At 37.4% G+C, this 12,017-nt stretch overlaps 1 protein-coding gene across 1 annotated transcript in view; it reads left to right on the top strand.

The window, feature by feature from the left end:
• Positions 1 to 4,248, top strand: part of LOC104995180 (transmembrane protease serine 11G-like) — a 20,342-nt gene extending 16,094 nt beyond the window's left edge. The window contains exons 8-9 of the mRNA XM_010848908.1: positions 1,598 to 1,740; positions 3,913 to 4,248. Coding sequence (XP_010847210.1) covers positions 1,598 to 1,740; positions 3,913 to 4,074 — 305 coding nt within the window. The 3' untranslated portion in view covers positions 4,075 to 4,248. The remainder of the gene's footprint in view (positions 1 to 1,597; positions 1,741 to 3,912) is intronic.
• Positions 4,249 to 12,017: the final 7,769 nt, after the last annotated feature.

The following is a 12,017-nucleotide window of genomic DNA, read 5'->3' as shown; positions in this document are numbered from 1 at the left end:
TCTCTAGTCTTTCCCATTCTGTTGTTTTCCTCTATTTCTTTGCACTGATCGCTGAGGAAGGCTTTCTTATCTCTCCTTGCTATTCCTTGGAACTCTACATTCAAATGGGAATATCTTTCCTTTTCTCCTTTGCTTTTTGCTTCTCTTCTTTTCACAGCTATTTGTAAGGCCTCCCCAGACAGCCACTTTGCCTTTTTTGCATTTCTTTTCCATAGGGATGGTCTTGATCCCTGTCTCCTGTACAATGTCATGAACCTCAGTCCATAGTTCATCAGGCACTTTATCAGATCTAATCCCTTAAATCTATTTCTCACTTCCACTGTATAATCATAAGGGATTTGATTTAGGTCATACCTGAATGGTCTAGTGGTTTTGCCTACTTTCTTCAATTTAAGTCTGAATTTGGCAATAAGGAGTTCACGATCTGAGCCACGGTCAGCTCCCGGTCTTGTTTTTGCTGACTGTATAGAGCTTCTCCATCTTTGGCTGCAAAGAATATAATCAATCTGATTTCAGTGTTGACCATCTGGTGATGTCCATGTGCAGAGTCTTCTCTTGTCTTGTTGGAAGAGGGTGTTTGCTATGACCAGTGCATTCTCCTGGCAAAACTCTATTAGCCTTTGCCCTGCTTCATTCCGTATTCCAAGACCAAATTTGCCTATTACTCCAGGTGTGTCTTAACTTCCTACTTTTGCATTCCAGTCCCCTATAATGAAAAGGACATCTTTTTGAGGTGTTAGTTCTCAAAGGTCTTGTAGGTCTTCATAGAACTGTTCAACTTCAGCTTCTTCAGCGTTACTGGTTGGGGCATAGGCTTGGATCACCGTGATATTGAATGGTTTGCCTTGGAAACTAACAGAGATCATTCTGTTGTTTTTGAGACTTCATCCAAGTACTGCATTTCAGACTCTTTTGTTGGCCATGATGGCTACTCCATTTCTTCCTAGGGATTCCTGCCCACAGTAGTAGATATAATGGTCATCTGAGTTAAATTCACCCATTCCAGTGTTTACACTATACACTCACTATAGTATAGTGTAAACATTACTTTTCATATGTACTGTAAAGTAAAAAATATTTGTATGACTGGCTGTATTGAGATATTAGCTTCAGTGTGGTGGTCTGGAACCAAACTTGCAATGTCTCTGAGATATGCTTGTATAGCTGTGTGGTTTGTCAAATGATGAGGCAGATTTTCAGATAAGGTAAGGTAAACTGTCACAGATTATCCCAGGTGGTGAGGAATCCCCTGAGTTTAAATAACATTATCCTTCATGTAACTATGTGATCACAGCTAAGACTCAAAACCAGGTGAGCTTTGGTTTCCTCATCTGAAAAAAAGAACATTCACATCTATCTTTGATGACGGTAGCTAAGATTAAATAAAATAGTAGGAGTCAGTGTGCCAAGCATGGTACCTAGCACATAGGAGATACCCTAGAAATAAAACTTGAATCTGAACACTGTCATCGAGTCCAGAGTTATATTACCTCTAGAAATATGTTTTATCACTGGTTCATCGTTGGCAAGAAATAACAATTAACTATCATAAGCAATAATATGGAAATTCTTCATCTGTTTATTTTTTTCTCTTTAGGTCCCTTTCCCAATACTCTGAGAGAAGTTGAAGTAGAGATCATAAGTAATGATATATGTAATCAAATTCATGTATATGGTGGAGCTGTATCATCAGGAATGATATGTGCTGGATTCTTGAAAGGAAAACTAGATGCCTGTGAAGTAAGAATATATTCACATCTACAAAATGAATCTGTTACTAGAGATGACTTGACTGAACATAGACTAATGTCACTTTATGTGACTCTATGAAATTAAATTTGTGGAGGAGAGAGAATAGCAGAGTATACAGAGTTACATTAAAACAGATAACCAACAAGGACATACCATATAGCACAGGGGATTCTGCTCAATATTCTGTAATAATCTAAATGGGAAAAGAATTTGAAAAACCATAGATACATGTATATGCATAACTGAATCACTTTCTTGTACATCTGAAGTTGACACAACATTGTTAATCAACTATACTCCTATATAAAATTGAAATTTAAAAAACTTGAATAAAATTTTAAAAAACAGGCATGATTAGAAATTTTTTTAAAAAGTTACAGGGACCAAAAGAGCAATAAGAAATCATCCTCGTTTCCTATTGTCTAGTGCTGTGCTTAGTCGCTCAGTCGTGTTCAACTCTTTGCAACCCTGCGGACTGTAACCCACCAGGCTCTTCTGTCTGTGGGGATTCTCAAGGCTAGAACACTGGAGTGGGTTGCTGTGCCCTCCTCCAGGGGATCTTCCCAATGCAGGCATTGAACCCAGGTCTCCCGCATTGCAGGTGGATTCTTTACTATTTGAGCCACCAGGGAAGCCCAGAGCCATGTGTAAAGAATAATCACCAGCTGCAAACTGGTGGGCTCTGATTAAAGAAAAGCACTTCTTGTAGAAGAGAGATATATAATCATTGCTTCAAGCCATAGTCAGACTCTGTAGTTAGGTATCTTATCCCTCTAATTGCAAGGCGCTGTGGCCTGGGACCTGCAGATGTCTCCACAGCCAGTAGAGCATCATCCCACCAGTGCTTGAACCTTTGAACTTAAACAGTGTACATCACATAGAATTATACTACTTAAGTGAGAAATATCTATATATTCATTTTAAAGTGTTATCTCACAAATCATGTACTAATTAAATAAATTACATTTCCCTCAATCTTACAGAGCATTAATTTTAATCATTAAGCATTTAAAGAAAACACATTGTAAAGTATGGCTATTTCAAGGACTGAAAATAAATAATTAAACCTTCTGCCTATAGCATTTGAAACTGAATCCAACGGTTTAGCGATTCTATGTTTGAAATAGATTCAGCTCCACAAAAAAAGGAATCTGTTGAATAGAGACTTGTATCTGAGCTTATTTCGTAAGAGAGCAGATGTTCTCATTCTGTTGGTTCATGCTCCCTTGCTTCCTTCACCTCTTGTATACTAAGAACCTAAATTAGGATTTAGGACTTTGGGAAAGAAGATCAGGATGATTGCTTTTGGTACACCAGCAGGATTGCTTTTGGTAGACCAGAGTTCTTACTCTCTGTCCACTGGGCATGAGAGCGTACTAAGAAGTATGTGATGGGAAGAGAGTTTAAAGGCACAAGACTCTAAGAACCCTGCCTACTTCAAACAGAATCAGCTCTCTTTTTTAAAAGAAACATCTGGAAGGAGTTTCCACATAATATTTCTTTTACATGAATAAACTCATTGCTAAAAGATAAAATTAAAAATCATTTGTGAAAGGGTTAAATACATCAGGGAAGCCTTCTTGATTCCTACACTCAAACCAGTTCACTTGGGAGCAAAACTCTGTGTGTAATCAACGATGCACATTTATTTGGAATGTCCTTTGCCTATCTTTCTCCTCTCAAACCTATTGCTACACAGTGATACAGTGCCTCAGACACTTTCCTATCAACTGGTGGAGCAAGCTGGGGATTCAGATTCAAAGCATGAGATTATTCCTACCTAACAGATTTAGGAGAGGCTTCATGGCAGAAGTGACACTTGAGGTCACGTTTATGTAAGAAACTGATGCTTAGACCTAGGTTCAACTTGTGCTGTCTGCTGAGACCAAGCAAAACTAAAAACTATACAAGGATAAAACTGAAACCTCAACTTTAGTCACACTACCTTCCAGAAAGAGACATTAATAGAGATAAACAGAGATAATCAGATAACAGATAATAAGAACCTCAACTATTAAATTAATGGTGAGTAAAACAGAACTTGTCTTTCATATTTCAACTTAAAATGTTATTTATTAGACATTCAGATTCTGATTAACTTGTATTTCTGACACCCCTTTATTTATCACATTGATCTTTTTTTTCCTTCCCACTTGCCAGGGTGATTCTGGAGGACCTCTGGTTATACCACGTGATGGAAACATCTGGTATCTTATCGGAATAGTAAGCTGGGGAATGGACTGTGGGAAAGAAAACAAGCCTGGAGTCTATACCAAAGTGACTCGTTATCGGGACTGGATTAAGTCTAAAACTGACATCTAATGTAATAATCACCTCTACATCCAAAATGTAAATGCCATGTGTGGCCTCTGGCAATATCATGTGCTGTTATGTATATTGTCAAGATGCAAATAAGCCTGTTCTGACAACTCTCCTCTAACATGTGAGGAAAGAAGGCTTTCTTTCACATCACCTGAAGTGTCTCACTGACCATAGTGTTAACTCCAGTAAGATCTGCCATTGCTGCTAAGTGTCTCTGATTGCCTCCTGGCTCATCTTTTGGTTTCTACTACACACTTTCCATTTTAGAAAAATCCAGCAGTTTAATCAGATGAGTACCAGCTGGCTAAGTATTCCTTATTTTTTTCCTGCACAGCATACTGCCCTTCCCTGACTTCATAGTTTTTAGCTTCCTCCTCAAATAATCCTCATTCAGGATCTGTAGATTCACTGCACCAGACAAATCCAGGTGATTCATTTTGGCTGACATTAATGCAAACGATGAAGAGGCATTAGACATGAAACCAGGACTCAAGAGATGGCACTGCAAGAGTCCTTTCCCCTTTGCCCTCAGATGTTCATTTAACCTCTTTCTGAAACTTGAAAAATCTTGACATTTAAATTTACACCCAACAATGCACATTTTAAACTCTTTAAACAACTACAATAATGTTCACTTTAGAACAATGAATAAATCTTTGGATCAGATAGTAGGAGAACTGGAAATATTGCCAAGGACAGGATTTGTTTCAAACTATGTAAAAATGACTTTTGATATTCAGGAAATAAAAGCAGTTCCTTGGCCTTTTCATCAGGTGGGGAATGAGAAGAGGCAAGGACTTAGTGAGAGAAGTTACTTTCCAGCTCTAAAAAATGGAAAATGTTCTGGTTCTGGTGTAACTGTACTTTTTACTTCTGTTTAATTACTTGCTAATGCAGTTTATTTCTTAAACCATTTTATTTTCAACTTCAGAACACTTAAGGGACCCACAGAATGAGATGCCAGTATAAATTATACATTCATAAATATATGAGAAATCAACAGAAAATTAGAAATTCATTTAGTTTGATATGAGTTTGGGAAAGACTTTATTGTATAATATTTAAATTTACTTTTACAAATGGTAGTCATTCTTTGCAGAATTGTATTTATAAAGAATATTCAAATAAGAAAGCATCTTTGGAATGGTTTAGTAATGATATAGTCATTTTATATATATTTAAATGCATATTTTGTGGCACTGTACATGACTAGTGTTCAGCAAAACTCAAACTTTTCTTGTGCATTTGAACTTTATTTGGCTCCCCCTCCTGTTACAATTAATTTAGTTGATGAAATAACTGCCACGTGAAGACATTTTGAGTTTTATATCAAGTAAGAGTCTTTCTTCTCCCACATAATATTATATTGTAAATTAAAATGTATTTATAATGATAAATTCAGACTCATTATCTTTGAATCATCACTACAGGGCAGGGTTTCTCAACCTTGGTACCATTGACATTGTGTCAGGTAATTCTTTCTTGGGGCCGAGGTGGAGGCGGGGGAGGTTTGAGGGGCGGCAGAATCTTCTACAGTGTAGAATGATTAGCAGCTTTCTTTCCCTCTGTACCCTAGGTGCCAGTGGTAACTCTATCAAGTTGTAACAAATAAAAATGTACCCAGACATTGTCAAATGTCCCCCAAGGAGCAAAATCACCCCCCAGGGGAGAACCACTGCCATGGAATCAATAGAGAAAAAGAGTCATTGTTAAAAATCTTGCACCCACAATTGCCTTACATGAGTTTGAAAATATCTTTCTTCTCACCCTTTATATAATGTTGATACACTGAGAATGCCAAAATGCCATTTATCATGATGGTATTTAGACACTCATATCTAAACAATCCAAGCCAAATTAAGATCATTTGGGAATTGAAACTAGTTGGATAAAGGAGGCAGTTTGAAGACTGAGTTGCTACAAGCAAATAATTCATCTCTAGTTGGGCAGATGGGTGGATGGATGGTTGGATGGATAGATATAGACCTAAATAGATAAATCTATTTATCTAGAGATATAGAGAGATTATATAGATATTGATATAAATATTTATCTAGAGGCATAAATGTCAAATAACTAAATCCTGAGTAATTTTTATCTATTAAGTATCCTTGCAATATATAAACAGATACCATTTGAAAGAGTATTACATAATGAGTTGAGGCAGAATGTCTCAGACCATCATTCACTAACACTGTAGACTGAAGAATAGAGAATCATGTAGCATTACTATGCACTAAAATCTGGATTGTCTAATACAGTAGACACTAGCCAGTTGAGGCTATTTAGATATAAATTAATTTAAATTAATACAATTAAAATTTATTTCTTCAGTCATACAAATCACATTGTTTTCAACAATTAAGGTCATTTCCTTTTTTCTAAACAAAAAATTGAACAAGAACCATATTTCAAATCCCTTTTCTGCTGGAACCAGAAAGATGTAGATACAAATATGTTTTAAAGCATTACCCTGAACACTTTTACACTCATGTAATTTAACTTCATAAAAATCAGAGTATAAAACACATATGTAATCTAAATATTCTTAAGCCCCAAGTGAAACTGCATAAATGTTAGTATTCATCAGCTACATAAACAAATCACAATTTAAACACAAAATCACTACCTGTGACTAGCGGCTACCAGATTGGGTAGCACAGATATACATCATTTTCATTGCAGAAAGTTTTATTGGACATCACTGACCTAGCATATTTGATGCAACTACTTACATAATAACTTATTCACCTAACAAACATTTCTTAAATCTCTATGCTTTAGACATTGGGTATTCTAGACAATGGGTACACCGTTGTATATAAACCTGAGTCCTATGCTCAAGACCACTTAAAGAACAAAAAGTATTTTTTTAAACTGCTGTTGAAAGTAGCAGACCCTTTGGAGAGTATGGTTAGGCAGGCAAAGCATGACCACTTTTGGCCTCTCGTTCCTCTGGAGCTGCTGACCCACTAGTGGAGAGCGGATCTGTATGATCTACAGCAGGTCCACAGGGACCCACAGGTAGAAATGGGGCCTTCCAATTTCCCTTAGATAAAGATCCTAGAACTTCCTCAATTAGTAGCGTATTAAAGAATCAAAGAGAGGTGTTTTTTTTTGGTTACTTTTTAAATCAATAGGGAATTTCTTGTAAACACAAAAGCTATGTTAAAGGCAACCAAACAAGAGTAGCAAATAATGAGGTGTATGAGAGTGACTTAGTCACAGAGAAAAGAAATATCAAATTACAGGTTAAGCAAGAAGTCAACCCAAGAAAACAAGGATTGGATTGTGCAATCTGTTAATGTAGATTTATTATAGATGAATCTATAAAATATGAAAACAACAAATCACTGTGACCCACACCTATGTTTATTCAAACGTTGCAAGGACCTAAGAAACTTAGGAAACCTAAGAAACTTAGACCAAATGTTACTATGCTGCCATCTCCTGGTTCATATTATTTTAAAATATATTTTATTGTTGTTTCATTTCAAGATATGAAATTACAGGAGCTGTTTGCTAAACATAAAGCAGTACAGAGATAACTCTGGCAATACCTCTCCAATTTTTTCCTAAGATAACCAAGTTTAAAGTTCTATATATGTTTCTATTGGGCTGGCCAATAAGTTCATTCAGGTTTTTCTGTTACAGCATATGGAAAAATCCGTACAAATTTCTTGGTCAACCGATTATGTTGTTTTCTATAATATAAATGAACATATAATATATACGAACATATCTATTCACTTATAAATAACTTACCCACCTTTTCCCCCCAAAATGATATTATTTTGGCCTATCTTGAACCAGAGTATGTAGGAAGGGTGGGCCACTGAAGCCTAGAATGTAATGAGCAAATAGTTGAAAGAAGTTTTTTTAAGTTTTACTCAGTCCCCCAGGACCCTGCCTTGCCCTATACTACCTTGAGACAACGTTCACCTGTTTTTCATACCAGTCTAGACTCAGCAACCCAAACCACCAATTTTGGAAGTATCAGGGAAAATTCATACAAAGGAGAGAAACTTCTGGAAAAGATAGCAAATGATCAGCTGCTTTCAGGTCTTCTTTTCCTCACCCTCCCTCCTCCAGCCCTCCAGCACTGGTGAACTGAAGTCTAAGAACAAAATGACGTCTCCTGAGTGCTGCTTCACTCTGAGAACCCAGATCTGTAGCTATAAGTATCATGGTCAGCCTTCACCTGCAGAGGAGCGCCAACACTGAACTTCTTAACTATGCTCAAGCCCCTCCCACCAGCTCAGTTTTGGTAAGCGGCATGGGCCTGACCATGGTACATATCCACCGGTGGGTCTTCTGGTTTCATATAATACCTGTTCCAGAATGGCCATTTTCCTTGGCCTTTTTATTTCTTTCTCCAGTATCTGCCCGGCCAACTAGGGAATTTCTGCTTCAGTCAGTCTTAATTGTTCTTCTTCCAGTCTGTTAAGATCTACTCTTCTAAGTGTGCCTAATCTCCTTGGTCCTTGCCAGGATGTTAAATTCCCTACCTCAAGAAGGTCAATGGATTCTTAGTTATCCCATCTTCAGTTCAGCCCTCCTTCATCAGGCAACTTCAGAACCCAATGCCAGGAACAGGAATACTCCTCTGCCAGCACATACTCACTAATTCTTATAACTTCTTCAGTGCATAGTCTCCTTACCTCCTTCTCAGGCTCAGCACATTCTTAGCTGAGTTAATGGTATGGTTGTCAATAGAGGAGGGGGGCTATCTCTTGAGGAGCCATTGGTTGCCAGGTGAGGGAAAGGGCTCTGCAGCTCTTCCAGCATGGGAGAAGTGTTGGCTCCTAAAAGGAACAAGGGGCTGAGGTTCAGGAAATCTGCAGGACTAATACCAATATCTTTCCACCTGTCTCCATCTTACATTTCAAGATTCCAGGTTTTCTTTGTGTGTGTGTTAGTTACTCAGTCGTATCTGACTCTTTGAGATCCCACAGACTATAGCCCACGAGGCTCCTCTGTCCATGGGATTCTCCAGGCAAAAATACTGGAATGGGTTGCCTTGCCCTCCTCCAGGGAATCTTTCTGACCCAGGGATTAAACCTGCATCTCTTACGTCTCCTGCATTGGCAGGTATGCTTAACCTTTAACTGATTTTAAACAACCTTCAATTTCTCCTTATCTCTCTGCAGGGCAATGATACAATTTAACAGTAACCAGCCAATTCCACTATCTTTGTAGGCATTCTTCCTTCTCATCCCTTAATTACTGAACCATCACCCCTACAATCATGTCCCCTCCACCAGGAAGTTTTCCGAGATCACTGTTGGAGAAATCTTTAGCAAATTAGATGTCACCTCCTGCCACAGATTATCTGTGCCTCACGTGCCACTCAGAATGTCCTCTTTACCAATAGGTGGGGAAAGAAGTTTTTTGATCTTCAATTTTCTGAAATCACTCAATCATACCCCATAGTTGGACTTAAGGCACAAGAGATTTATAGGGGTAAATTTCTGTGAAAAAAGTGGGACATATGTTGGAAGAGGAAAAGAGACCCTTCAAGATGCAGTTCAGGTCCAAAATTTGTGTAGTAAAGGGGAAAAGAAGAGTTTGGGAAAAAAGTATCACTTGGCAGTGCGGGTGCAAGAAAATTTGACCAAGCCTATGGGGAGTCTTCAAATTAAAGTCAACCATCAGAGAAGTTCCACATTTTCTAAGAATATGCTTGCCTTAATACGCCTGCTGTGTGCTTGTATACTGCTTCTATTAGGTAAATAACACCATGGATAGAATGGAAAAAAGATGTTTAAAATTGAAAAGGTAGTGATGTCTTTAGCAAAATATAAAATACTCTTGCAAATCAACAAAGAAAGGAACAACCATATTAGAAATATGGACAAATGATATGAAATGGCAATTTATAAAAAAGAAGCAAGCATATAAAGCAAATGCTTAAAGAATTAGTATTCAGATTATTCAAATACAGTTAAAGCAAATGTAAGGCAGGGCTTTATACCTAATAAGCAAGTAGAATAATAGCAAGTGCAAGGAAGGATGTAAACCTTCATGAACTACTGATATTTGCATCAGTTTTAGTTAAATTATGTATACACTTGTCCTGCTGCTGCTGCTAAGTCACTTCAGTCATGTCTGACTCTGTGTGACCCCACAGACGGCAGCCCATCAGGCTCCCCTGTCCCTGGAATTCTCCAGGCAAGAACACTGGAGTGGGTTGCCATTTCCTTCTCCAATGCATGAAAGTGAAAAGTGAAAGTGAAGTCGCTCAGTCGTGTCCGACCCTCAGCGACCCCATGGACTGCAGCCTACCAGGCTCCTCCATCCATGGAATTTTCCAGACAGGAGTACTGGAGTGGGGTGCCATTGCCTTCTCCAATACACTTGTCCTATGACCCCCAAATTCTAAAATATATCATATCATGCACAAAGTCAATTTCAAATTGTTTCCTTCTACATTTTCTTCAGATCAGATAACTTGGAAAAGTTTTAATTTTCTCATATAATTTCATGTTCAAGCTAAAAATCAAGAACACAGGAAATCTTCATTTAACAATAGTTTAGCTATGAGAGTAGAAGACTTATGACAGAAAGAAAAGCATGCATTCTCAAGTAATGCTGTTAGCCTTCACAGTCTTGAGAATTGATGACCCATCTCTATTGTTGAAGGAAGGAGAGAGTGTTTTCTCACTTTGAATAAATTTCCCTAGGCTGTTAGAGTAAGCAGTAAATGATGACCCTGGCATTCTATGCAAAATAAATGACATATTTTCATCTTTCAGAGATGCAAGGAGTAGAGGGAAGGTTTTGAACATTAATCTTTAATTTTAATAGATTCTTATATTTATAACTAATGCCTGTAACTGCATTAACTCACAATTTTGATTGAAATTAATACATTATCAAATTTTCTTCCTTTTTTCTACTTAATGTAAGATGTAAACAGTATGATATCCATGCCAATGATATTCCTAGATTATAATGCAAGCCACGTTCTTTCTTTTGCACAGAACAGGGTAAACAGGCTTCTGAAACCTCTAGGGCAATAGCTTTCATGGGGACCATCTCTCAGGAGACAGAGATGCTAAGTAAGTGGGATTCCAGTTTTGTCCTGCTCAACTCAACCAGAACTACTTCAGTGTGATTTGCTCATGTATTTAACTTCAGCATAAAACTCATTTAGAGTAAATGGTTCCATTACTTCATCTCCCCCACCCCCAAATAACTGTTGTAATTCATCATTTTAGGAGGATGTTTGTTAATATTTTGTGACTTAGTGGAGGTGGGGTATAGATTCTTATGTTAATGAGAAGGAGATTTTGAAGAGAATAAATGCAAGTCATTACAATTTAATAGATGTAGAAGACCCGAGAATGGATGAAGGGAAATTGGAGAACAATATCTTGTTTGGGCATTTTAAATTTGAGATATCAGAAACAATACCATATAGAACTATTCCAGAAAACAGAACTTTAAATCAGAAGAATTATAATAAATATTTAAAGAGATTTGTGGGTCAGATGCTTATAGATGATATCTGTGGCAGTGGATTAGAAAGTATGGAAGACAAATTTCATGATATGAATTTGGCAGTAATTTCTTAGACATGACACCAAAAGAACAGGCAACAAAAGAAAACAATGGATAAACTGGACTATGTCAAAATTTAAAACTAGATGTCCATCAGCAGATGAATGGATAAGAAAGCTGTGGTACATATACACAATGGAGTATTACTCAGCCATTAAAAAGAATACATTTGAGTCAGTTCTAATGAGGTGGATGAAACTGGAGCCTATTATACAGAGTGAAGTAAGCCAGAAAGAAAAACACCAATACAGGATACTAACGCATATATATGGAATTTAGAAAGATGGTAAAAATAACCCTGTGTACGAGACAGCAAAAGAGACACTGATGTATAGAACAGTTTTTTGGACTCTGTGGGAGAGGGAGAGGGTGGGAAGATT

Source organism: Bison bison, unplaced genomic scaffold, assembly GCF_000754665.1.
Source record: "Bison bison bison isolate TAMUID 2011002044 unplaced genomic scaffold, Bison_UMD1.0 scf7180017864279, whole genome shotgun sequence".
NCBI lineage: Eukaryota > Metazoa > Chordata > Mammalia > Artiodactyla > Bovidae > Bison > Bison bison.
The sequence above is the reverse complement of the archived record's forward strand: the minus strand, read 5'-3'. Positions and strand labels throughout refer to the sequence as shown.